Genomic DNA, 26,270 nt, shown 5'->3' with positions numbered 1-26,270 from the left:
AAAGCTACTTCTTCCGCTCAAGAAAGCAAAGTATTACAGAGGGGCCTCCAGGAGCCTGGAAGGCAGGGTGCTGAAGGGCCAGGCTTCTTGCCTGATGGGCATATGCCCCACACCCACGCGAGGCTGGGCACCCCAAGCGAGCCCCAGCGTGCGCTATGGGCCTCGGGTGCTCATGGGGCAGGCGCACCCAGGCCCAGCAATACAGCCGCTCCCTGCTGGCAACAGAGGCCCAGCTGAGACACGCAAGGCAGTGGCAGAATAGCCCTTTATCGAGAGTCATAGAACAACACTAAGGTCTCTGCAGCCAGGTGCCTCCCAGGTACAGCTTCTGCCCCAGGTCTGTGCCTCAGGGAGGCTGGCAGCCTGGCCCGGGACACGCACTGGGCACGCAGAGCAGGGGTCCAGGGCTGGGCAGTGGGACCTTCGCCACCCCAGCCACCAGCCCCTCACATGAGCAGGCAGCACGGTCTCTTCTCCACGGGGGCCTCCTCTGAGGGGGCTGAGAGTTTGAGCAGGGGCGGGTCTCCACTCGCCCTGCAGCCACTTGCCGGCTGGGGGGCCTCAGTGTCCACAGGCAGGCCAGCCTCAGCGGCCTCGGGCCCCTCAGGTGGGAGTCGTTGCAGCTTGGCAGCGGCCCGCTGGCGCTTGAGCTCTGCCAGGGTGTGGTGGGCCTTGGCGCGCACCAGGGCATCAGGGGAGGCGCTCTCCAGGGGACTCAGCTGGTAGGAGACGCTCCGGTCCAGCCGCTTGGAGTACAGGTGCCGTCCCAGAGGGCCCCCCACTCGGCCGTTATGTGGCCTGGCCTCCTCGGGGTCCTCCTCCTGTGGGGAGCATGGCCCGGAGGCCATCAGCAGGCACCCCCTGGCCTGGGGCCCCAGGCAGCACGGTGGTCCAGGAGGCGAAACAAGGGTGGGGGCAGAGCTGACCCCCGAGCGTGTTGCTCTTGTGTTTGAGGACAGGGTCACTGGCCCCACCAGGGTGTGTGGGCAGGCCGGGCTCACCTCCCGGGGCAGCGGCTGGAGCTCTGTGTCCGTCTGGCGGTCCTCATCCTCTTCTGATGGCTCGGGGCTGGCAGGTGGGGGCTGCTGCCACACGATGGCCTCCTGGGCGTGCTCCCTGCGGTACAGGCTGGTGCGCTGGGTCAGGCTCACCCGCCTCACCACCTTCCTGGGGGCGCAAGGAGAGGGTGGGGTAAGACATCGCCTTCCCTGCGCACTCTGCCCCGGCTCCAGCAGGCACCCTGGGCTGCCAGCTGACCTCAGCAGGGACAAAGCCCCGGGCCTAGCCCACGGGGCGGGGCCGCGGGGGCCTGGCGGAAGGGGCGGGCACTCACCCACGGCTGCCAGCGCTGGAGGTGCGGCGGCGCAGCAGGGAGCGCTGGCGGCCCTGGGCGCGCAGGAGGGCGTCGTGCTTGTGCTTCAGCTCCAGCAGCTTGGCGCGCACCTCCTCGTCCCCGCACACGTCTGCGGAAGAGCACCGAGGGTCATGGGTCCCGCCACGTGCCCCCTACACCGCGAGGACACGGCCCCCGGCTCACCGAGAGGCGTCTCGTCCATCAAGGACTTGCTGTTCAGGTCAGCCCCATGTGCCACGAGCAGCTCCACCAGGCGCACCTGTGGGCCGGAGCGACGGGGCTGCTGAGGCCTGCGGAGCCTGCAGGCTCGTCAGGCCCCGCCGCCCGTGGCCGCTCACCTGGCCCCAGTAGGCCGCTGCGTGCAGCGGCTCCCAGCCGTCACGGTCCTTGGCACTCAGGCTGGCCCGGTGCTCCAGCAGCAGGGCAGCCACCTCGCTGAACCCGTTGGCCACGGCAATGTGTAGCTGCAGGCACACCGCCTGCACCTGAGTCCAGGCTCCGCTTGCGGGGAGCACCCTCCCCCGCCCGGGTCCGGTGCGGCGTCCTCACCAGCGTGGCCCCGTGGTCCTGGGGGGCCTCGAGGTCCGCCCCTGCCTGCAGCAGGTTCCGGATGTCCTCCAGCATGTGCAGCTCTGGCAGGGCCCGGGCCTGCTCAATGCTGTCCTGGGTGATGCCTGCAGGGCGGGGCACTCAGGGCTCACTCTCCCAGCGCACCCTCCCCCACCGGGGACCAGGCGGCCCGCACTCACCGCGGCTGGCCATGGCTGTCTCCAGGCAGTCCAGCGTCTGCTCATCTTCACACAGGTCGTAGGGCATGTTCCCATCCGTGTTGACTGCCAGGAGGTCAGCACCACTGTGGAGAGGATGGACAGGGTGCTGGTCACGAGGCCCCTGTGCCGGGAGGGAGGCCCCCGCCTCGGGCCGCACCCTATGGGGCTGTGTCCAAAGGGCCCAGGCCTCGGCTGAGGTGAGAGGCAGCCCCGCTGGATGCCCCTGCATCTGTCCTTGGGTTGCTGGACTGTCGGGTGGTCTGAGCTCCCAGCCCCTGGCTCCCGTGAATGTGTCCAGTGGGTCCACCTGCCCCAAGGGGTGCCAGGATTCTGGGTGCCCCGGGCACTCTGCAGGGAGCAGGGTGTCCTCTGTGGAGAGGAGTGGAGTGGGGCTGGGGGCTGCACATCCACCCCTCCCCACGCCCAGGCATCTGTGTGTGAGTGGGGGGACGGTCATCCACCGACACACCCACCACCGATGCCCTCCAAGGCCAGCCGAGGTGGGGCTCCTGGCGAAGCTGACCATGCTCTCCATTCACCAAGGCAGCCCAGCCCTGCTCTGCCTTCCCTGTTAACGGCCCACACTGGTGTCCAGGTATCCCCTTGCCAATTCCTCCCTTGTGACTCTGACCAGAGTAGCATTTCTGCACAGACCTTGGGAAGGTCAGACAACCAGAATGGGAGGTCAAGGCCTGGCCTCGGGGAGTTCCCGCGGGCGGAGCACCATGCTGCCCTGCGGGGTGCCAGTTCCCTGCAGAGGCAGCACCTTGGCCTCTGCGGGCCCCAGCTATGTGCACGGGGGGTGCAGGCAGAGCACGCCAGGGCAAGTGGAGATGGAGACCCAGGGGAGAAGCCTGAGCTGTCTCCCCACATGAGCGCCCCCTGCAGGGAAGGTCCTGCCTGCCCCGGCCTGAGAGAGATGCCCACTCCGGCCACCACACTCCCAGCGGGCCCTACCGAGCAATGAGCAGCTCCACCAGGCACAGGTGGCCACAGGTGGCCGCGGCGTGCAACGGTGTCCAGAACTCGCTGTCGCGGGCATTGACCTGGGCCCCAGCCTCCAGGAGCTGCTGCACCATCTCCCGGAAGTCGTCGATGCAGCTCTGCGGAGCACGTGGCCTGAGTGTCCGAGCCCCCACCGTGGCCCCGGCCTCCCCTCCCACTGCCAGCGGGGCTGACCTGATGCAGGGCCGTCAGGCCGTCCTCATTGGCCAGGTCAGGGCTGACCCCACTCTCGAGGAGCTGGCGGACTGCGGGGAGGACAGAGCGGTCAGGCTCGGGAGCAGAAGTTGACCGCAGGCCCGTGCATCCTGCTCAGGCCCCTGCCCAGGGCACCCAGGTCACGTGCTGTGCTGTAGCCAGGAAAGCAGAGGAGCACAGAAGGCAGGAGGGACCCCAGAGCCCAGGCCGAGGGCTCAGGGCTGGGGCCCCAGACAGGGTAAGAACAGCAACCCCCTGCCTCAGCCTCAGCCTCAGAATGCCTCCCCATAGGGCCTTCCAGCCTTCTGACTCCTCCCAGAAAGGGCCCCCCAGGCCTGAGGGCAGGCATGTACCCTCAGACATCCCTCGGTCAGGTCCCGTGTTCCCCCAGCCTTACATGCACACACACGCAACCCTCCCCTGGTACTTGCAGGCCACCCCCTGTACCTCGGTGGCCAAGACTGAAGGCCCAGGGTACCCAGGTCTGGCCCTCCCCAGCTGCACCCCCTGCCCACAGCTCCTGTTTGCTGGCTGACCCACAGCTGCCGTGCCCAGCCCCCCTTCCCCGCTCCAGGCACGCCCTGCCCCTCCTTGCCCTCTGCACCCGAGCTGCCACAGTAGTGGCCCCGCCCTGGAGGGAGACAAAAGAAGCCCTCAGAGCCTCCCTGGGAGGGCAGAGAGGCTGAGCGTGTGGGCACAGGGCAGTGGCAGGAGGGCGGTCCTGCCCAGCTTGTCCTCCAGGAAGGCTCCGAGGGGGAAGGGAGAAGTCAGAAGCAGAGCTGAGGGCAGGCATTGAGGGGGGCCTGCTGGGCAGCCCTGCACCCTGGGTCTAATCTGCCGGGGGAGGTGGAGGTGCGTGTCCTTTATGGAAGCAGAGGCTCAGAACCCAGTCAGGCAGGCGTCGTGGGCAACTCCTAGCACCCTGGCCAGAAGCAGAGAAGGCAGCGGCTCCCAGCCCACCCCGCCTCGGCCCCAGTCCCAACAGGGCTCTCTGCAGGCTGCCCTGGGCTCCCACCAGGGGGCTGCGGCTCCCGAGGCCTGAATGAGGAGTGGGGACAGGGCTGCCAGCCAAGCGGGCCCGGACTTCAGCCACACTCACCTTCTTCCAGGTCATTCCGGGCAGCCGCCTCAAGGAGGGTGACACTGGGTGGAAAGAGCACCCGCTTCCGCGGCTGGTCCTGTGGCGGCACCCCTGGGCCCCTCCGGCCCTGGGCCTCCTTCTCAGCCTGGGCCCACATTTTCACCTGCTGGGCCCGTCGCTTCTGGGCATACTTGAGCCGCTCCTGTGTGCTCATCCTGCCCACCACGGGCATCTCGGCCAGCAGTTCCAGGTGCTCGGCCATGGCGGGGGTTGCCTGCCAGGGGGGCTGCAGGGGGCACTGGCCGGGGCAGCGTGGGGGCCAGGCTGGGCCTGAGGTGGGGGGCAGCTGGCTGGAGTGGCGCCCTCGGGGGCATCCCCTCCCGAGGTTCGTGGCCTCTTTGCCTGGCAAGGCTGGGTCAGGAGGCCCCACACTGTGACCAGGACCGGGCAGGCGTGAGGGCCGCGGGCCCCAAGCAGAAAGGCAGCGTGGGAGGGCACCTGCAGCCTGCCTCCTGGGGCCCGAGCACCTTGTCCCCTTGATGGGCAGGGCCTCCCTCCCGTGTGGGGTCAGGAGCACACCCTGCAGGAAGCAGGCGGGACCTGGCCAGCGTCAGTCCAGGGTCTGAAGCTAATCACGCAGATGATGAGGCTGCAGCTCCCGGCTCCTCACACAGGGGCAGGGCAGGGCACACACCCCTGGGAACCCAGAGAGCCCTTGTCTTACAGTCTTAGGAGACCAGGTGGGGTCTTGGGACAGCCATGGCCGGGCCTTCCTCCCCGGCCTCCCCCCAGCACTCCCAGCCTTCTGAGGGTCAATGCTAAGAGGAGGTGCGGCAGGAGGGAGGGCTGGGCAGCCACTGGTCAGGTGTGTGTCCAGAGTCCCTGGGTCCTGGCCCCCGGCGCCCGGGGCTGATGCTCTCTAGGCAGGCAGGGCACCCAGGGCCCGGCAACCGTGTCTTCAGGAAGGGCCCCCTTTGGAGTAGCCAGTGGCCGAGCTGCACAGGCAGGTGCTCCCTCCCGCCAGCCTGAGAGAAGGAAGCAGGAAGGCATCAGCGCTGGATGGGGACAGGCCACCCCGAGCCCCGCCCTGCCCACAGAGAGCCTTGCACGCCTGCATCCTGGCCCCACACTCAGCGTTTCTCGGCAGCACGCCCGCTCACAGCAGGCCTCCGGCAGGGCGGCCCCTCAAGGCCCCACGTTGGCCCTTGACCCGTGTGCCCTCGGGCTGGGCTAGGCAAGGTCACTTTCTCCTGCAGCTCTGCCAGACTCCTGAGGGCTGTGAGGCCTACAGCCCTCCTGAGGGTGCCCAGGCCACCCTGCTCCTCAGCTGCAGAGGGTGGAGGGCACAGCCTGTCCTGGCCATGAGCTGCTCACCGCCCGAGTATGGGCCTCTTCTGTGCCAGGCTTTCTAGCTCAGGCCCCCTCAGCTGTCCTGAGCTACATGCAAGCCTTGGCGTGTGAACATGGGCGCAGCAGCCTGCCTGGCCTGGGAGCTATCAGGACAGACAGGCGGGCAAGCAGCCGGGCTGGGGCACAGCCCCACTATCCCCACCACGGACTGTCCTGCCCAGCACCCCTGGTGTGGTCACTGGGCACGGTCTCAGGACACTGCTCAGGAGGCCGTGGCTGGGCTCCACCTAGAAGGTGCCCCCCGCAGCTCAGCCTGCCCACTGGGAGTCCCCATTCCCACTCGGACAGACCTCCTGGCCATCTAGAGACTGACCAGCCTTCCTTTGACCAGACTTGTACTAGTGAGTGTCCCTTCCTTCTGGAAGGAAACCGTCCTGGGCCAGGTCAGGTCAGACCTCTGCAGCCCAGGGACCCCAGTGTACCCAGAGCCTCACTTCTCGGGTCTGCCTGGCCCTGGACTTGGCCGGCACTCCGCTATCCCTTCTGTGAGCCAGGCCTCAGAGGCTTCCTGGGGACAGGGTGGGGGACCAGTGAGGCCAGGAACGAGCTCTCCAGGGAACACCCCTGCTCCGGGCAGCCCACCCCCTGCTGGCCAGCTCTGCTGACTGCAGGGCCGGCACAGGAGCTGCCCAGACTGCCTGCTTGGGTCTCCCAGTCTCCATGTCCTGCCTCTGCCTGCTCCCCACGCACGAGGCCCAGGACAGACCCAGGTGTGGCAGGGCTTTCTGCCTCCCTGCTGGCCTCTCACAGGTCCCTCATGCTCCCCTGGAGTGACTGGGCACCCCCTCCTGCCCACATGTGGGACGTGCATCTCTCTGGAGTTGGCCTCGGGGCTTGCCAGGGAAGCCAACCTGAAGAGCCTGCCCCACAAGACCACAAGGAAGGAGTGAGGCCAGCTGCCTTCTGCCTGGGCCAGCCTGGGCCTCGCCCCTACCCTACCCCTACTGCCTAGGGGGGCAGGAAGGGCGGGGGCTCGACAGAGACCTGCTCCCTGTGGTCCCCACACCCTCGGCAGGCAGTGAGTGCTGGAGATGCTGTCGGCCTGCTGGGCTGCAGCGGTGGAGTCGGGCACTCACCCCCACTCTGGGGGCCCACCTGCCTGAAACCCCAGGTCCCCTCTGGGTTCCTTCAGCAGTGCTCCTTGCAGGAAGCTGCCTGAGGGCAGTCTCTGTATGACCTTGGGCCTCTGGACTGCCTCCCCTGAGAGAAAGGTGACCCATCGGCGTCCAGGGACCCCCGGCAGTGGGCGTCCATCCTGGGAGCGTCTCCATGGAAGGCAGCATGGTGCCCAGCCCCTGCGCCCGGCTAAGTCTAAGCTCTCTGCCCGCCCCTCCAACCCAGCCACTGCCCACCCCCCCACCCAGCCTCTGCCCTCCCCCCCACCCAGCCTCTGCCCTCTGTGCCACCTCCTCCAGCCACAGTCCAGGAACAGCCCCCCAGAGCCGAAGACTCACCCCTGACTGAGCCACAGAGACCAGCACAGCTCGGCAGAGTCTCAGCAACTGACCACCTCACCACACGCAGGCTGAGGGGGGCTGAGCAGGGCAGCTGCAGCCTCAGTCCACAAATCTTGCCCCAAGACTCCCTGGAATGTCAAACAGAGATAATATGGGCGACTTTTCCAGTTCTCAGCTCCACGCCTGGGGTGTGAGATGAGGTGGGAGGAGCTTTCTGGAAGGACCACTGAGACTGCCCCCCTCCTCTGAGCCAGCACCAGGGGAAGGTCTCAGAGTCTGTTGGGAGTGGCCCTGGGCCCTCAGGGTGGACAGACCCACGCCCAGCCTGAGTGCCTCAGGGACCCCTCTACACCCACAGCCACTCTGCTCCAGCGTCTCCATCCTCCACCTGGGAAACTGAGGCCAGGCCTGAACCCTGGTGCTCTGCTGAGACTCCCCCATGCTGCCTCACGCCCACACCCAGCATCTGTGTGAGAATCAGGGTCAGAGCAAGAGCCCAGCGCCAGGGCAGCCGGGACCTGCGGGGTGGGGGTGGGGGGGCAGGTGGGGTGTGACCTGCAGAGATGGGGGGCCGTAACCTGCGGGAGGGGGAGCCGGGACCTGTAGGGATGGGGGGGCCGGGACCTGCAGAGGGGGGGCCGTGACCTGCAGAGATGGGGGTCCGTGACCTGCAAGGATGGGGGGGCCGTGACCTGAGGGGAGAGGGGACTGTGACCTGCGGGGAGGACATGACCTGCGGGGTGGGCTGTGACCTGCAGAGAGGGGGCTATGACCTGCGGGGGGGGGGCGTGATCTGCAGAGAGGGGGAAGGTGGGGAGGGAGGGTGCCCACCTTCCCACAGGTTCTGGCTGCTGGGGCTGGTCTCTGTGGCTTTATTGACAAGAGTGAACGGTGGGGCAGGCGTGCTCCTCGCTCCAGGAAGGGTGAGCCGTTCGACACCACCTGCAGAGTCACACAGAGATGCGCCCTCAGCAGGGGAGGCCGTGGGGCCAGGGCTCCGTGGCCAAAACCCTGAGTCAGAGCTGACCCCGCCTGGTCACAGGCAGAGACTGGAATGCAGGACTCCCAGGTGGCCGGGCCTCATCCTGGGCCAACCCCTGACCCCACTCTGACTCTGGCCTCCCGGCCCCCGCCCAGCTCACCTGGGACGCCACCAATCCCCCCCTCACAGCAGCCGCCAATCCCCCCCTCACAGCAGCTGCCAAGGGCACGAGTCTGCCGGGGGTGCCTGCCGGGCCTGTCCCTGGGGCCGAGAGCCGGAACCTGGAGGGAGGCCTTGGGTCAGTGCTGCTTGGGGACAGGCCCGACTCCTAACCCTTGTCTGGCCGCGCCACTTTGGGGGGCCCTGCGTGGGGTGAGGGGCACGGGCCTCGGTGCAGGCACAGGCTGGCACCGCGAGGAGGAGGCCGCGGTACCCGGGCCCTGTGCTGGCCCCGCGATGGATCCACCTGGCAGGCTGGGGGCGCGGGTGGCCCCGGCTGCGGGGGGACAGTCTGCGGAGCCGTGAGTGGCTGAAGGCAGGGGCTGGGACCGAGCGGCTGGACAGTGGGCAGGGGTGCCCACGCTGGCGCGGCAAGCACGGAAGGCCGGGTCTGGGGGTGTTGCCAAGGGCGCCATCATCACAACACGTGTGCAGAGCAGCCCCCAGCAGGCCGGCTCTGAAATGCTCCAGAGGCTAGACCCACAGCAGCTCTCAAGCCCTCCTCGTCTACCTCAGGGTCATGACGTGAGGCCCTGAGGGGTGTATGAGGGAGCTACCTATACACCACCATGAAAGGTCACTAAGAAACAGTGTTCAGCGAAGAACCAGGGACTCAAAGTCTGTACGTGAGACACAGCTTTGCTGTGAATACACCTTTAAACCTGAAGCAGCGACACAGGACAACAAGAGACACCCAGGCAGGCCCAGAGGGCTGCGGTGCCGGTGGTGCCGGCGGCGGGGCGCGGCGGGGCGTGGAGAGCTCGGGCCACTCCTGCTGTTTGGCTTCTGAGCCGCGTGAGGGCAGATCTCCTCAAAACAATGCTAAGTGCTCTGTCTGGGGAGGGCAGGTGTGAGCTCGGCTGTCAGGTATCCGGCCAGGCCTGGGGGGGCGGGGACGGAACAGGCCCAACAGGCTGTGGGAGCCACAGAGGCTTCCAGATGCATGAGAGGTGTGATCGGATTCCGGAGCGGAGGCCCCGGAAGGAGACACGTGGGGACCCACATGCCCGCCTGACGGGGGGGGGCGTGGGGGGGCAGGGGAGCACCACGGGAGGAGGGCCAGCAAGGGGCAGATGGAGGAGGGAGGCCCCCGAGAAGTGGGATGGGGAGCATCCAAGGTGAGCAGGGCCACGGGCGCCCCTGAAAGAGGGTCTGGAAGGGAGGGGTCTGCAGAGGCACAGACGGGGGCACTGTGCAGGGCTGGGAGGGGTCTGCAGGGGGCACGCAGGGCAGGACGCACCACAGACACAGCCGTGCAGAGGGACAACCGCAGGAGGCCCGGACCATCCATGTGGCCCCAGTAAGGGGTGGGCCTTTCTAGCCTGACACAAAACCCAGAAACCAAAAGGGAAATTAACAAATCCCATCCTGCTAGGTTTTTTTAATGTCCGCACTGTGAAAACAAAACAAAGCCTATAAAATCAAAAAAAGGATGGTCAACTGGGTAAAAACACTTGCAGTAAACAAAACAAAGTGGTCCTCACATCAGTTACGACGGCTGCACACAGAGACGGAGCACAGATTCCACTGGAAACACCAGGCCTATAATCAATCAATACAGGCAAGCTGGAAGCAGGACACACCAGTGTGGGGAGAGCCCTGCCCACTTGTGGACAGCATCCACGGCTGGATCACAAAGATTGAGGGCATCAGCCATGAGAACGTACCTACTGAGTGCCTACTGAAGTGTAGAGAACCTTCGACCTGCTCAGCCAAGGTGCCACCCTGCAGGCAGCACGCCCAGCACGCAGGTGGTCTCCTCACGTGATTCGGCCGCAGTCCCGAGGCAGGGCCCTGCCACCCGAGAGCCTCTCCCAGCATGCGAGGCAGGCAGCACACAAACTCCAGGAGAGAAGTGGCCCTGCTCCCAGCCCTGACACCCCCCCAGAGTCAGGCACAGCTCAGTCTTTGCTCTCTCCCTTCCCGCCAGCCTTCTCTGAGGGCTGGTTTTTCTCTCCCCACCTCACCCCCAGGCCTGGAAGTGCCACCCCGTTCCTCACTGCAGCCTGCAAGCCCCTGAGTCCTGGCTGACACGTCCACTGGCTGCACCGACCACCCACCCCAGCCCTTGTGTGGGCATCGTGCCCCATAGCTGTGTCAGGTCCAAATTCCTGGTGGTCTCAATATCCCTGTGGACCACCCTTCAGCCCCTGCCCCTCGGTGATGACCTCATCCTCGGCCTGAGTGGTACCCTGGACCCCATCACCTCCAAGAACTCCCCCAACCCCCAACTTTCATTTCGGTTCCACAGCTGGGTTCTCTGCCGCCACCCTCTCTCAGCTCACTCCTGACCGCAGCACCCCAGAGCCCCAGCCTGTCTTATCCTCAAACAGCAGCTTCGAGCTCAGCCTCACAGGCTCCCAGGCCCTGAGCTTGTGGGAAAGTACTGCCTGGCCCAACACGATGGCTTCGAGTCGGAACATACCAGCCAAGCTGCGGACTGAAGACGACACTCAGACTTGACAGCCCCAAAGCCTTCTTTTCCCTTTTCCCTTATCCTCACATTCAGCTGCTGACATGTTTCCTGACAAGACAGAAGCCACCAGAAAAGGACATCCACCTCTATGAAAAAGCCAGCAACCACGGAGCCACCACAGGGCCTTCCCAGGCCTCGGTGCCCACCCACCCCCCCCACCCCCGTTCCAGGGCCCTCCGGCACCCTGGGGAGGACCCAGGACCCAGGCTCCCAGCACCAGCTCTCTGCTCCAGCCCCTTCCTGTCAGCAGAGTGATGATCTCAACATAATTCAAGAAACAACAAATACCACTGGAGGAGACGAGGATGCTTGCTACCACTAGCTCTACTCATATTGTATTGAAGGTTCTAGCTGATGCAACAGGGCAAGAAAAAGCAATAAAAGCAGTAAGAATAGGCAGGGTGAGGGACGTCCCTGACGGTCCAGTGGTGAGGACTCGGTGCTTTCACTGATGGGGCCCAGGTTCAATCACTGGTTGGGGAACTAAGATCCCACAAGCCAGATGCTAGGCCAAAATATATACACACACACACGTATATGAAAGAATAGGACGGGTAGGAAAAAACTCAATATTTGAGAATGACATATGGCGTACGATAAAACCTGCGAAGTCCTAAAAAACTATGAGAATATAAGAACACAGCAATAGTGATAGAGACTAGGCTGATGTACAAAAATCAATTATATTTGTAAACGCCAGCCAACAACAGTTAGAAGATAAAATTGTAACGACACTATTTATGTCCAAAAGCGTCAACGTGTATGAATAAATCTAATAAAAGATGTGCAAGGCCTCCACACAGAAGACCACTGAAACTTCTTAATGTTCACAAGAGAACAACCAAAAGGGACAGACCACACGTAGAGGTCAAAAGATGCTGAACCATAACGATGCCATTTCTCCCCAAATTCACCCAAGAATCCCACTAGTTCTATTTGAAACTCAAACTAATTCTCCATTTAGCAGGGAACGCCAAAGGGCAAGACTTGTCAGTAAAACCGTAAAAAAGGACAACATGAAGTACTTAGAGAAACAGAGCGAGGGGACAGAAAGGAGTCCAGAAGCGGCTACGCAGTTACGACAGTACCCTTCAGCAGAGCAGGGAGTCTCACTGAACATGGTGGGCTGGCCGCACACATGGAGACACTCACCTTCACCCCCGCCCCAAGCTGTGCATCCACACATGACAGGTGAAGACGGGACCATGAAGACCTGACGCCAAAAGCACAGCCTCTCGATGAATGAGACAGGTCTCAGCACACCCACAGCGTTCTGTCCTGCAGAGGAAACAGGCTGTAGACCAGGCAGCAGAATGTGCCGGACCCCGCGGCAGAGCCTCGCGCGGTGCCTGCCCCTTCACCCCACAACCACCCCCCACAGCGCCACAGCCGCAGCTCCTCCCAGGTGGACCTCCGAGGGACGGGCGGCAGGCGACCCACACAGTCACCTGGTGCCCACCTCCAGAAAAGAAGGAGCACCCAGGCCAAATGAAGTGTGGGCAAAGAGGCCCAGAGAAAGACACTTGGCTGGTCTGAGGACTTGGGGGCAGGTAGGCAGGTGTAGGGAGGCACAGGGCACGGCTGGCCCTCACCTGGAGGCGCAGTGACCACACTGAAGGTGAAGCCGGGCACCAGCCCAGGCCACTCCCTCCAGCCCGCTCCTGCCCAGCCCCTCTGGGCCTGCACCTCAGAGCCGCTCCCTCCAGCCCGCTCCTGCCCAGCCCCTCTGGGCCTGTACCTCAGGGCCACTTCCTTCAGCCCACTCCTGCCCAGCCCCTCTGGGCCTGCACCTCAGGGCTGCTGCCTGCTGCCTGCTCCTAGTCTGGGGTCCAGTGCTCTCCACACTCAGCCCCGGGGCATTGAAAACGCAAGCCTCAACCCAGTCACCTCTGGCCTGAAATGGTCCATGGGGCTTAGCCAACCCATCGAATCCCGGGCTGGGCCCGCTCCCAGCCTGGTCCTCAGCGGCCCTGCCCACCGCCCCACTATCAGGCCAGGCTGGACCTCCTGTCGGCCCTGCACGCCCTACGCCCTGCCTCTCAAGCCTGGAGGGACGGGGATCCCTGTGCCTGGGATGGGCTTTTCCACACAGCCTCCCGCAGGGTATCGGGGTGGCTTCTTAAAATCTTTTTATTGTGTGATACGGTGAAAATGAATAAACAGAAACCTTATTTAAAAATCCAGGCAGGGGACCTCCCCAGTGGTTAGGACTCCACACTTTCACTGCAGGGGGCCCAGGCTCAATCCCTGGTTGGGGGACTAAGATCCCACAAGTCATGGGGCGGGGCCAAAAAGATAAATAAAAATAAAACAAATGAAATAAGATGGAGTCCAGCGGCCAAAAGGGAGCACTCTCATACCCTGTCACTTCCCTTCAATTGCAGACCGCACAGGGGCAAGGTTACTACAACACTACCTGGCAGGAGGAAAGCAGATTTTCTCCCCACCTGGCAACAGTGCAGCCAATGAGAAGCCGCCACACCCAGTTTCCTCCAAAGGGCTCTGTTCATAACAGCCCCTCACACTCCCCTTCTCCTCTGTAAGTTTCCTCTCCTTTGTCCTCTGCACTTGCCTGTGGTTCCCTATGGGCTACAGGTCCTGACTTGCAGTTGTTTGCTCCTCTGAAATAAATCCATTTCCCTGATAAAATAACTGGCTGTTTTAAATCAGTAATACAAGTCCTGAAAGTGCAAAAGTCACAACACACATAAAATGGAGATGCAAACCCATCTGAGCTCCACTCCATCAGGATGGCGCCAAGCAGCTCTGAGCCCTCCTACACTACTCCATGTAGGAGGTGATCACCACCTCGCTTTTCTTCATGCCAACAACCTCCATGCCCCTCCAGAGCTCAGGCTGGTGCTGACAGGCTGGAGTTTCAAATGGAGCTGTGCCCCGTGCTCTGGGCTGCCTCACCCCCACTGTGTGGGACCCACCCACTCCAAAGTGTGTAGCTCCAGGCTTTCTGCCTTTGGCTGAGTAACAGCCCACTAGGGGCCTGTCTGCACAGCCCAGGGCACACTCTGATGGGTGTGGGCCTGTGAACACCCTGTCCGCAGACACTGGTGTGCAGCCCCCAACCGCAGGCTATGACATGAGTCAACAGACCTTACCACTGCTCTCCAAAGCTGTACCAGTTTCTACTCCCAAAAGCGATGGGGAAACATTCCAGTTGGTTTTATTCTTTTTGTCACTCTTTGCGCAGTGGTCAGTTTGCAGTTGTCTGAGTATTAATGAGATGAGACATCTTTCTGAAGACAAGTCTCCTATATTATCTTCTAAAAGGAGGCTAGTCTGCATCACATTTAGGTCTGTAGTCCACCTGGAGCTAATGTTTGTGTCTGGTGTGAAGAAGGGAATCTGTGGAGTTTTAAAATATGCCTACAGAGTAAGTGACACTCCTTCCTTCAAAAGGTAGACCTAGTTCCCCCCACCTTAAGCGTGGGTGGTGGCACTTCCACACTTGCTTGATACCCAAGGTTAGAGTGTGAAAGGCACCCTGACTGCACCCCTGCTCTCCTCCAGGCTACTCACTCTGGGGGAAGCCAGCCACCCAGAAGCAGACCCTTCCCCCCAGTCAAGCCTGCAGATGTGGGAGAGAAGCGCTGTACTTGGGGGCAATTTGTTGGACATCAATATATAACTAGTACAGGCTCCAATTTCATTTTTGTTCCATAAAAGTGATAAAGTGTTAGTCACTCCATCCTGTCCGACTCTGCAACCCCATGGGCTGTAGCCTGCCAGGCTCCTCTGTCTGTGGGGTTCTCCAGCAAGAATACTGGAGTGGGTTGCCCTTCCCTTCTCCAGGGGATCTTCCTGACTCAGGGACTGAACCCAGGTCTCCTGCATTGCAGGCAGATTCTTTACCATCTGAGCCACCAGGGAAGCCCCTTTTGGTTCTATATTTATATCCAATTGTCCCCGCACCATTATTTAAAAGTTGCTTCTCTCCATGTTGTTCTGCAGTGCCACTTTGGTAATAAATTAAGTTCCTATACATATATGTGATCCAATGGACGTGAGTTTGAGCAAGCTCTGGGAGATAGTAAAGGACAGGGAAGCCTGGCGTGCTGCAGTTCACAGGATCGCAAAGAGTCAGACACGACTTAGTGACAGAATGACAACATACATGTGCAAGACTTCTGACTCTGTCCCACTGGTCCCTACAACATCCTACCCGCTGTGGCTTTGTGATGAGTCTCCTCTCTGGCTCCCCAGCCCTCTTTCTTGCTGGGGGCGCTCAGTCCTGCTCACCTTCTGGCCTCAGCTGCCCTTCTGACCTGCCTGTGAGATCTGAGTCCTTTCTCAGACTCCCACAGGAAAGTGAAGCTCTTTCAAAGCTGTGACCTACAAACGTGACATGGCTTAGCTACAGCTGCCCAGCCTCCATCCTGTGAGGGACGATGACCCCAGGACACTGGCACATGTGTGTATGTGATGCTGGCAGCCCCCTTTGCCTGGGGCTGCATGCACTGGAGGTCATTTGGACCATGTGAGAAAGGGGCTGCAAGCTCAGCAGGAGTGTTGTGGGGGCTGGAAAATCTGGAAGAGTCCCTCACCAGAAACCAGGGGAGCCCCAAAGCTCCCTCCTCCATTGCCTTTCCCTCAGCCACCCAGCCCCTAAAGAAATCTAAAGACCAACTCACAGCAAGGTGTGAGAAGTCTAGATGGCCAAATGAAAGAAGTTAGGCAGCTGGAGGCATCTGCATGTCAAAAGAACCAAGGACAGATCCCAGCCCTGGCCACTCTCACTGCCGAGGGCCTGGGTTCAATCCCTGGTCGGGGAACTAAGATCCCACAAGCCACACAGTACAGAGGGGGTAAAAGCCCAGCTCTCTCTTAGCTAAGAGGAGAAAGGACGGCTTCCAGAAGCCTGAGCAGCACACCTTCCCAGCGGCCAGGCTCCAGGCTCGACGTCCTGCTGCCCACAGCCACACCAGCCTCATGATTCCCGTGCGGTCTGGAAACGAAGGCCTGTCAATTCAGCAGTGTCCAAACCAGAATATCGGAAGTGGGCTTTGGAGAGGGCAGCGTTGTGACCCTGGGTCTGCTCTCTGACTGGATGCTCGGCCTGAGGCAGCCCAGGGCCAAGAGCTACGAGAGGAAGAGGCGCCGAGGCCTCACAGCCTTAGAAGAAGCGATGCGTGGGCTCTGGATCGCCACGGGAGCATACACGTGTCCCCACGAACCAAGGAGAGCTAACGGTCAGCTTACAGGTGCCTGACGTGAGAGGGAAGGACGGTGAGGGCCCCACGGGCGGGGGGCGGGGGGAGACACGACGCTGCGCAGGGAGAGGGCTGCGCAGGGAGAGGCGTCTGGAGTGGCCTGAGGCCAGGAACTCTGCAGCAGACTGGAAACACAGGACACTGCCCGACTCTGAACCTGACTGCTCATCCAGGGTCCCGTGAGGGGCCAGCAGGTGCACAATGTCTGCATCTGCTCTGCAGACAGAAAGACTGACATGTCTCCAGAGTCTGCACCACAGGGCACTGCACTCGCGTGCAGAGTAAAACATCACTCTGCCTACCACGCAGTGTGAAACCAAAGGCGTGCTGCACTTCCAGGTGTACAAACAGAAGAACTGGAGGCCGGGACTCAGCTATTTGCACACCAATGTTCACAGAAAAACTGTTCACAATTACTACAAAGCAGAAACAACTCTAGTGCCCAATGCCAATGGACAGATGAAGAAATAAGATGTGGCACATATACATACACAATGGAATATTCAGCCATATAAAGGAATGAAATCCCACATGTCAGAAATGTATCAAATAAAAGGACACGTGTATGATTTCCTTTTATATAATAGGTAAATTCAGACACAGAAAGCAGGGGCTGGGCCAGGTGGTGTAAGGAAATAGTGTTGAATGGACAGAGTTTCTGTTTCAGGTCATTCAAAAGTTCTGGACATTGAGAGTGATGATAGCTGCACAGCACTGCAAATGTATTATTCAAGTAAACAGACCACATGCTGGAATGCAACACAAGATTCAGCGAGTTTACATGGAATGAAAGCATATAGAGAATGTTTACTGACCACAGCAGAATTAATCGAGAACTCAATAACATAAAAATATCTGGAAAAGTTCCCCAATATTTGGAAACTTTAAAGCATACTTTTAAATAACCTACAGGCTAAAGAAGGAATCAAAATGGAAAGTAGAAGATATTTTGAACTGAATGAAAATGAAAACACATCAAATACTTAGATGCATTTAAAGCAGGGTTTAGCACTTCCTTAGTGGAAGAATCCACCTGGTAAAGAATCCGCCTGCCAATGAAGAGGACACGGTTTGGTCCCTAGTCCAGGAAGATCCCACGTGCCAGGGGGCAAGAAAGCCTGTAAGCCGTGACTACTGAGCTTGTGCTCTGGAACCCTCAAGTTGCAACTCCTGAAGCCCACACACTACAACTAGAGAATAGCCCCCGCTCAGCAATAAAGACCCAGAGCAAACAAAAATAAATAAATAAAACAAAGCAGGGTTTAGAAGAAAACTTCTAATTCTGAATACATAAATAATAAGGATGGTCAAATCAATGACCAAAGCTTCCAACTTAATAAGAAGCTAGAAAAAAAGGAGAAAATTCAACCCTAAGTAAGTGAAGGGAATTAATAATAAGAACAAAAAATAATGAAACAGAAAATGGGGAATTTCCTGGCTGTCCAGTGGTTGGGACACCATGCTTCCACTGCAGGGGCCACAGATTCAACCCCTGGTCAAGGAACTAAGATCCCGCATGCCTTGTAGACCAAAACAAAGAGAAAGAAAACAGACAAAAAGAGAATATTGAAACTAAAAGTTGTTCCTTTGAAAATATTAATAAAATCAATATGACTCTCACTGAACTGATCAAGAAATGAAGACAAAAATGAACAAAATCGTAAAAGAAATACAGGCTATCACTACAGACCCTACAGACAACTAAATGGGAACGTTCTGAACAATTTATGATCATAAACTTAACAACTTAAGTCAGGGATCAACAAACTACAGCCTATGGATCAAATCAGCTTACTATCTCTTGTGTAAATAAAGTTTTATTAGAAAAAAACATGCTCATTTGTTCACGTATGGTCTGTGGCTGCTGTGTGTTACACAAAGAACTGAGCAATCACAACAGAGACCATATGGCCTGAAAAGCCTAAAATATTTACTATTTGGCCCTTTATATATATAAAAAAAAATTGCCATGTTTGACTTAGATAAATGGGTAAATTATCTGAATGAAACAAATTATCAAAATGGGGTCAAGAAGAAATAGAAAATCTGAACAGCCCTATAACTATTAAAGGAATTAAATTTCTAATTAAAAACTTTCCCACAAAGAAACTCCATACTTTGCTATTTAAAATAAACAAGCAAATCAATAGAAGCAGAAAAAGACTTGGAAAAATTCAGTATCCATTCATGATTTTTGTTTTTCTTTCTTTATTTTTTTTCCATTCATGATAAAAAAAAAAAAAAAAAAAAACCTTAGAAAACTAGGAATAAAAGGAAAACCTCTCAATCTGATAAAACCCTCCGGACTGAGAACAAGGTAAGAGCATCGACTCCTACCACTCTTACTCAACACTCAACCCCCAGCCCGCGCACTAAGGCACGAAATAAAAAACATACACATGGAAAGGAAGATAACTCCTTAGATGCAGGAGGCATATAGAAAGATCTGTAGAAAATCCTTAGAAATCTATAATAGGGCTACTCGAACAAATGAATATATTTAGCAAGGTTGCAGGATACAAAGGCCAGTACGCCAAAATCAAATTTATGTCTCTGAACTAGTAACAAAGGATTGGAACATGTAAAATGTTAAATATATCATTTGCAAAATTAGTGTCTCGAGACGGAATGGGCGCTGACACTGGCTGCTAAGGGCAGAGCCTGGTCTGCTGGTGCTACTGCTGCTAAGTTGCTTCAGTCGTGTCCAACTCTGTGCGACCCCATAGATGGCAGCCCACCGGGCTCCACCGTCCCTGGGATTCTCCAGGCAAGAATACTTGAGTGGGTTACCATTTCCTTCTCCTGTGCATGAAAGGGAAAAGTGAAAGTGAAGTCGCTCAGTCGTGTCCTACTCTTAGCAACCCCATGGACTGTGGCCTACCAGGCTCCTCCATCCATGGGATTTTCCAGGCAAGAGTACTGGAGTGGGGTGCCATTACTTCCCCTCAATACGGCTTGAACGCAGTTAATCAATCACTTCACTTGGACTCAGTTAACCACTTCTAAGGAACAAGCGGAAACAAAGCCTGAAACCAGGAGGTACCAGCTCCGGACCAGGTCCTGGAGGGCAGTGCAGTCTCTCGCTTGCTCGCTTTCTTCCGGTTCACGGGCCTGAGGGGTAAGGCTGCCCAGCGGCCGGGAGGGCGGGGCCAAGAGCCTCGCCCGCCCCCAGGGAGCCGCCTGGCGGAGCATCCCCACCACAGCGAGAGACCTGCAACCAGCACCACCCAGACAAGCCATTGTACAATTCCTGACCCACGGCAGCTGTGAGAGAAGAAAAAGTCATTGTTTTAAGTCATAATGTTTAAAGGTAATTTGTTTACAGCAATAGGTAATACATACAGAGACCTACATAAATGGAGAAATATGTACCATGTTCTACATTGTTACAATGTCAATTCTTCCCCTAACAGATCCCTAGCTTCTGGTACAATCCCAATCAAAATCCCAGTAAGCTCTTTTTGAGAAACTGACAAGCCAACTCGCACATTTACATAGAACTATATCATATCTTGAAGAGCCAAAATGATTTGAAAAAGAAAAACCAAATTGGAAAACTACATTATACTTGACCTCGACTTATTTTAAAGCTAAGATAATCAAATCTGCAGGATATGAGCAATAAGATCAATGTATAGAGAATCCAGAAGCCCACCCACACATACTGTCAGCAATGGAATTAAGGTAACACAATGGGGAGAGGGTGGCCTTTCAAAATGGTGTTGGAATGCCCAGATATCCAAGGAAAACAATGACCCCTGACCTCTTGACCATTAAAGAAAGCACAAACCATAAAGAAAAAAAATGACAAACTGAACTTCATCAAAATTATAAGTATCTGTCTAAGACACTGGTGACAAAATTAAAAAGCCACAGACTGAGGACATTTTTTCAATACTTGTATCTGGCAAAGGACTTGCACCCTAAACATATAAGGAATTCTTAAAGCTTGATGAGACAACCCATTTTTTATGGGTAAAAGATCGGGACACTTCACAAAATAAGATATACAAATGGCCAAGCAGGCAAATGAAAAGATGTGCAACACCATTCATCATTAGGAAATGGCAACTCAAGCCACAACAAGCCATCAACACTCACAAGAAGGGCTGAACTTTCAAAGAATGACAAAAGGACATGGAACAACTGGGAATGTAATATGATTTCCCATTTTAGAAAATAGTTGTGGCATTTTTGTATAGAGTGAAATACAAGTACGCACTTCAACCATCATTTCTGTCATCTCAACCCAAGAGAAATAAAGTGTATGTCCATACAAAGACTGATAGACATGAATATTCACAGCAGTTTTATTCACAATAACCAAAAACTGGAAGGAACCGAAATATCCATCAACAGGTGTGTGTATAGAGTAAATAGTGTACCTATACAATGGAATACCAAACTGTCCAACAAGAAAAACAGAATGAACTATGGAGACATGCAAGCAATCTGAATTTCCAAAACGTCCTGTCTGGCGAAAGGAAGTCAGACACAAAAGTGTTCATCCTGTATGCGTCCACTTATGTGAAATTCTAGGAAAAGAAAACAGGGACAATGAATCTATAAAAACAAAAGCAGATCAGTGGTTGCCTGGGGCAGGGAGGACAGAGGACTGAGCACAGGGAAAGGGACTTTCAGGGATGAGGGAAATGCTCTGTGTCTGGATTATGGTGGCGTTTACAAGGAGCATACATCTATCAAAACCCACCAAATTATTTTATATAGGTGCCTTTTATTATACATAAACTACACCACAATAAAGTTGGATGTAAAAAAATAAAAGTATACAACCTAAGTCTTCCCCTGGCCTCTAACTCCGCATGATCTGGCCCCTCCTGGCCTTGTCTCCTCCCACACCTCTCTCCAGTGCCCACTCAGCACTGGCCTGCTTCCTGCACCTCAGGGACCTCAGCTCCATACCACAGAGGCTGGGAGCTGAGCTCGGGAACCACACTCTGGGTTTAAAGTGCCAGGAGCTGAGGGCACTGGTCAAGTTTCTTGACCTCTGAGGAAATCAGTTTCCTCATCTGTAAATGGAATAATAGTACCTTCTTTATAAGGTTCTTACGAGGATTCAGTGAGCTAAGACACAGCACTTTTTGGTGTCTGGCACAGGGGCTGGTAAACTGACCCACTGTCTGTTTTGGTATGGTCCATGAGCTGAAAATGGTTTTGACTTTAATGATTGGCAAAAAAATAAAAAGAAAAAGAATATTTGGTGACACATGAGTATTATGTGAAATTAAAGTTTCAGGGTCTGTCAATAAAGTTTTGTGGAAACAGAGCACATTCGCTTGCATATTGTCTGTGGCTGCTCTTCCACAAAACGGCAGAATAGCTGCCACAGGGATCACATGGCCTGCAAAGCCTGAAACACTGACTCTCTGGCCCTTCATGGAAAAGCTCTGCCGACCCCTATCCGACACCTCATCGTCGCGCCCCTTTCTGTCAGCTGTGCCTTCTGTCTGGAAAGTTCTTCACAAGATCTCAGCATAGCTCCCTCCTTCCTGAAGCTCAGATCCCAGTTTAAACGTTGCCTCCTCAGGTCCCCTGCAGTCAACCCATCACTCTGCTGTGTGTTCACCCCGCTTCCACTGTTGGCACTAGTCACTGTTTTCTTCCCCAAGCCCCGGGCCTGACCTGCAGGAAGTACCCACGACCGCAGGAGCTGATGGGTTCCCGACACTGAGGGATGACGCAGAAGCAGATGCAGGTGACTCCGAGCCCAGGACTGAGCCACTGGGTGGATGAACTGTCACTCAGCTGTGAGTGCAGCTGTCCCAGGGCTGGGCTCGGCACTGGGATGCAGAGCTAGCGATGGTGACACATGCAGTACCCACTCGCCCTGAGCGCAGCCCGGAGCAAACGCAGGAGGCCCGTGGCCACAGCAAAGCTGGCCGCATGCCCTGCCAGCGCAGAAGGGCCATCCAGACCTCCCAGACGGTGGGAAGGGTCTGCAGGAGCTTCACCTGAGTCCTGGAGGCTCCCAGGGCTCACCTGCTACTCCTTTCAAAACAGGAGAAGGTTCTGGGGGTGGGTGGGGGTGAGTCTTACAAAGGACCCCACATAAAACCCACCCAACAGCAGTGATCAGATCAAAGAATGACCAAGGTCTCGGGCAGTCCTGGCAATCTTTGTGTCTGTCACAGCCGCCTGGGAAGCACACAGCCCAGACTCGCTGTCTGCCGGCGGGCCTCACCACATGGCCAGCACAGGGCCTAGCAGCCGAGCGCCTCCTCCTCCCTGACCCCTGCCATCCCAGGCGTCTGTGGAATTAGACTTGACTGTCCCTCTCTCTCCTTTTTTCTCAATCTGATGTGCTGGCAGGGCTGTTCCTAAGGACACAGAGCTTGGAAAGGAGGCGGAGGCTCACTCTCTCCCATCCCCGCCTCCTCCACCACTACTGCAGGGGTTCAGGAGGGTGGAGACCCAACACACATGGCAAGATGACAGGAGTGGGGCAGGGGCACAGGATGGGGGTGAGTGAGCAAAGACAGGCGTGTTGTCCTGCAGTCTCTGAGGAAGGATGTTCAGCAGGGACAAGGATCAGATCTGCATTTCAGACCCATCACTCTGGTGAGAAGGATGGAGTCAAAGCGCTGAGTCGGAGCCCGGAAGAGCGGCCAGGAGCAAAGGCTCCCATCCCAGAAGGAGGTACAGGCTGCTGGCAGGAGAGATTGACAGGATGGCCAGGATCTGGGCCACTAAGGAGGAAGTCTGAGGGAGGCTGGAGGTAAGAGAAGACACTACCACCCAGACATCTTGCTTTGGCTAACAGGTGGACTGGGGCAGAGGCACTGGAGTGGGGAACTCTTGGGGCACAGATGCCATGCTGGGTCACCACAGGCTCACCTGAGACTGAGGTTCCAAAGCTGCACACAGTGAGATTCAGAAATCCCTAGAATACAGACCCCAGCGTGGAGCCCACAGGTACCAGGGCCTCTCGCTGGGTGCCTGCCAGCCCAGGAACCCTCCGGGAGAGCAGAATCCAGGCAGGTGAGGGATGAAGCCAGGGCAGGTCCGCGGAGAGCCCACAAGGAAGGAAGGACAGACCTACTGATGCTGCTCCATCCCAGCTCTGAGCAAGAGCCGCTGGCACAGGGGAGGCAGGTGGGGAGCTGGCTGCTCAGAGCGCCCCCTAGGCAAGGATCGCGAGGCCAGCGCGGTCCAGGATCCGTCAGGGAGCCACCTGCCCGTGAGGCGACTCTCTCCAACCTAGGGCTCCCCTCGCTGCCACTAAAGTAAGCCAAGAAGCCAGCCAGGGGCACAGAGGCCCTCCACAGCTCTCCCAGGGGGAGCCCCCAGCATCGCCAGGGAGCATCTCAGGGAGCAGAGTGGGGCTGAGAAGAGCAGTGCGGGCCCCCACTCCACCCCCAAGCTAAGGACGGGAGAGGGAAAGGAAGGCCCAGAGCTCTGGGAAGGGCTAGCCAGAGCTCGGCCCTGGCTCCCGCTCCCCCACACCTGGAACGCCTCCGCACCCACGGAAACTAACCCCACTGTCGCCTCAGCCTCCACTGCAGGACAGGGAGGGGGCCCGCTGGCGTGGACATTCCCGCCCAGGCCAGAGCGCCTCCGAAGACGCGCGGGCCGGCGCTCGCCGCACAGCGGTGGCTATTCCCGCCCGGACACCAATCTGTGGCCTGGAGCCCAGGATCCCCACAAAGAGGTCACTGGAACCCCTGGAAGTTTAGGAACTTAGCCCAGAAAGGCCCAGGTTTTTCCTCTGGCCTCACTCCAAAGCACACACGAAACCTGGCAAGCCCCTTCTCCGCAGGCCCGAATATCCTCAGCTGAAACGGAGGTAACTGATGCTGCCTACCTGGCCAACAGGTTACACGGCTGAAAACAACCCCGCATTCGGCTCAGCCGCGAACAGGGCCCCGGCCGGGCCTTCACGGCCGCCACTCCAGGAGCCTTCCCGACCCTCAGCAGCGGCGCCGAGCCGGGCCTGGGCGGCCTCCCGCCGGGATCCCGGCCTCTCAGCCTCCCCGCCCGCCCGCAGGCCCCGGAAGTCCGCGCCTCACCTTCCGCCTCGCGCCAGCAGCCACCTCGCAGCCGATCGGAGCAGGTCCGCGGGTCCTTCTGCCCAGCTCTCCTCCCGGCGCCGCGGGGGCGGGCCCGCGCCCGGCCCTTGCCATGGCAACGCGAAACTTCCGGCCCGCGCGCCCCAGGGCCGGAAGCCGCTGCGCGGGGCGGGGCCGGAGCGCGCGGGGGCAGGGCTTGCCCAGAGCTACCCGGGAGGCTGCGGACCGCCGCGTGGGCAGGGGGCAGTGATGGCGGGTCGGACAGGGGAGGGTCTGCTGGGGCGAGAAGCACAAGTAGTCACAAGTTTACCAGGAGGGTGGTCGTCTGATTACGCTGATCTTTTAAGGAAGGGTCTGAGTTCACTCGACAAAGCAGGGGCATTACGGGGGGAGAGCATGCGCCAAGGTGGGAACAGTTGAGGTGGTGGTTTAGGAGGGCGGGGCCCGCTCGGTGGGGTATCTGCGGTCAGCGAAGAGTAGTCGGGACGTGAGGCGCCTTGAACGCCAAACCAAGAGCTGGACTTTATCCTGGAAGCAAGGGAGGGACAGTGGAGGAAAAGCGGTGACTTAGACGTGTTGGAGAAAAAGACCTCTCAATGACTGAATTGGGCTAGGAGACACAAGAACCTGGAAACGGACAGGACTTGAAGAGGTGACATGGGAGTCCAGAGGAAGCCAGATGAAATCTGAAGAATCTGATAATGGAGTTAGCAGTGTAGTACCCCAACAACATCATCTCAGCCCCAGGCTTCCTCCTCCAGAGCACCCATCCCCCATCCCTTCTCTTAGCACCTCAGTGAGAGCAGCGCACCCACTGTAGGCTCCAGATTTTCAGCCCTCTAAGGGTATAACTGGGGGCGGACTGGGCAGAGGGAGTGCTGCTGCTGCCCAAGAAAAATCTTGAGTAAAGTGATATAAAGTGTGTCCCTGTGCTTCCATGGCTTTCTTGGGTCTGGGGGTTCTAATAGCAACACCCCACCACTGCTGGTATCCTGGGCCTGATAAATCCCTTGTGCAAACTTGCCCAGTCCTCCTCAAGGGGGAACCCAGGCTTTGGGGTAGCATACAGAGCAGGGTACAGAGCACTTGAGAGGCAGAGACACAGATCGGGCCAGGGAGGAGGTGAGGGGACAGAAGGGTATGGGACCAGGAGAACCATGTCTCAGGGTTGCTGCCAAACACACTTTTCCAGGGCCGCACCTTTGGGCCAGGCCCTGTGCCTGGTAAAGCACTTAGAGGCTCTAGCCAGGCCTGAGCAGGGGGTGCTGGCACCACAGGCTTCATGGGGCTCAGCCTCCACTCCTCCCAGAGTGCCCCTTCTCCACTCAGGCCAGACCCCACCAGCCTGGGGAGCATCTCCCTCCTTCTAGTGTAAGCCACAGGGCACTGGGAAGCCCTGTGTACCCACACATAACACAGCTGTCCTCACTCCTGCCCAGGGTGATGCCAAGTGGTCCTCCCAGGCTCCCCTGGGCGGGGACCATGATCCACAGAGATGTATTCTCAAAGCATGGCCCCAAGAGGTATCCAGTAAACCCCTATGGCTAGAAGGCCTTCCCCTCCATGCACACCCACCCAGGGGCACTACCTGAGTGCCCCAGAGGACCAAGTGACTTCCTCCTCTGGAAAACTTACAAAGGATCTGGACCCAGAGGCCCAGAAGAGGGACAGAAAGACAAACGTGCTTCCAGGAAGTTCTCTCAGGCCAGGGAGGTCCAGCTTTCCCGGGGCCACTGAAGTGCAGAGTGAATGCACAGTGAGGACCCACTGTTGACCAGCACCAAGGAAGGAGGGAAAGTGGCCTCCAGGACCTGGGGAGCCCTCTGGGGCCCTGCAGCAGCCTGTGGGAAAGTCCCTTGAGTCAACTGTATCTGTCTCTTATTTATGAGGTTTCCTCCAGGAAACCCTCCCAGACCACCACTCAAGTCCTCCTAGCTGCTTGGCCTTGAACTCTGGGCAGGACCCACCCCTTCTTGGCAGCTCATCTTGGACCAATCACTCCTCTGCCAAATGGGAGCCTGAGATCTGTATGGGATAAAATGTGTGTCATAAGCCCCTTCCACGGACTT

At 57.9% G+C, this 26,270-nt stretch overlaps 1 protein-coding gene across 10 annotated transcripts; it reads right to left on the bottom strand.

Annotated features, from left to right (window-relative positions):
* Nucleotides 1-247: 247 nt before the first annotated feature.
* PPP1R16A (protein phosphatase 1 regulatory subunit 16A) lies at nt 248-24,285 on the bottom strand. 10 transcript variants are annotated; one of them, XM_081497410.1, is made up of 14 exons: nt 23,997-24,285; nt 12,102-12,227; nt 8,104-8,214; nt 7,270-7,400; nt 4,424-5,430; nt 3,304-3,374; nt 3,082-3,227; nt 2,104-2,207; nt 1,904-2,028; nt 1,693-1,818; nt 1,538-1,613; nt 1,334-1,463; nt 1,002-1,167; nt 248-821 (listed from the first exon to the last, which is right to left on the bottom strand). In XM_081497410.1, the coding sequence occupies exons 5-14, from the start codon at nt 4,665-4,667 to the stop codon at nt 447-449; spliced, it is 1,563 nt and encodes a 520-aa protein (XP_081353536.1). In that variant the 5' UTR covers nt 4,668-5,430; nt 7,270-7,400; nt 8,104-8,214; nt 12,102-12,227; nt 23,997-24,285; the 3' UTR covers nt 248-446. The 10 variants fall into 10 exon arrangements, with proteins under 10 accessions (XP_081353536.1, XP_081353542.1, XP_081353537.1 ...); XM_081497416.1 differs by having other exon boundaries at nt 4,424-4,735; XM_081497411.1 differs by having other exon boundaries at nt 12,102-12,243; nt 24,202-24,285.
* Nucleotides 24,286-26,270: the final 1,985 nt, after the last annotated feature.

This window comes from Giraffa tippelskirchi, chromosome 6, assembly GCF_054371585.1.
Source record: "Giraffa tippelskirchi isolate mGirTip1 chromosome 6, T2T-mGirTip1v1.2.pri, whole genome shotgun sequence".
Lineage (NCBI taxonomy): Eukaryota > Metazoa > Chordata > Mammalia > Artiodactyla > Giraffidae > Giraffa > Giraffa tippelskirchi.
The sequence above is the reverse complement of the archived record's forward strand: the minus strand, read 5'-3'. Positions and strand labels throughout refer to the sequence as shown.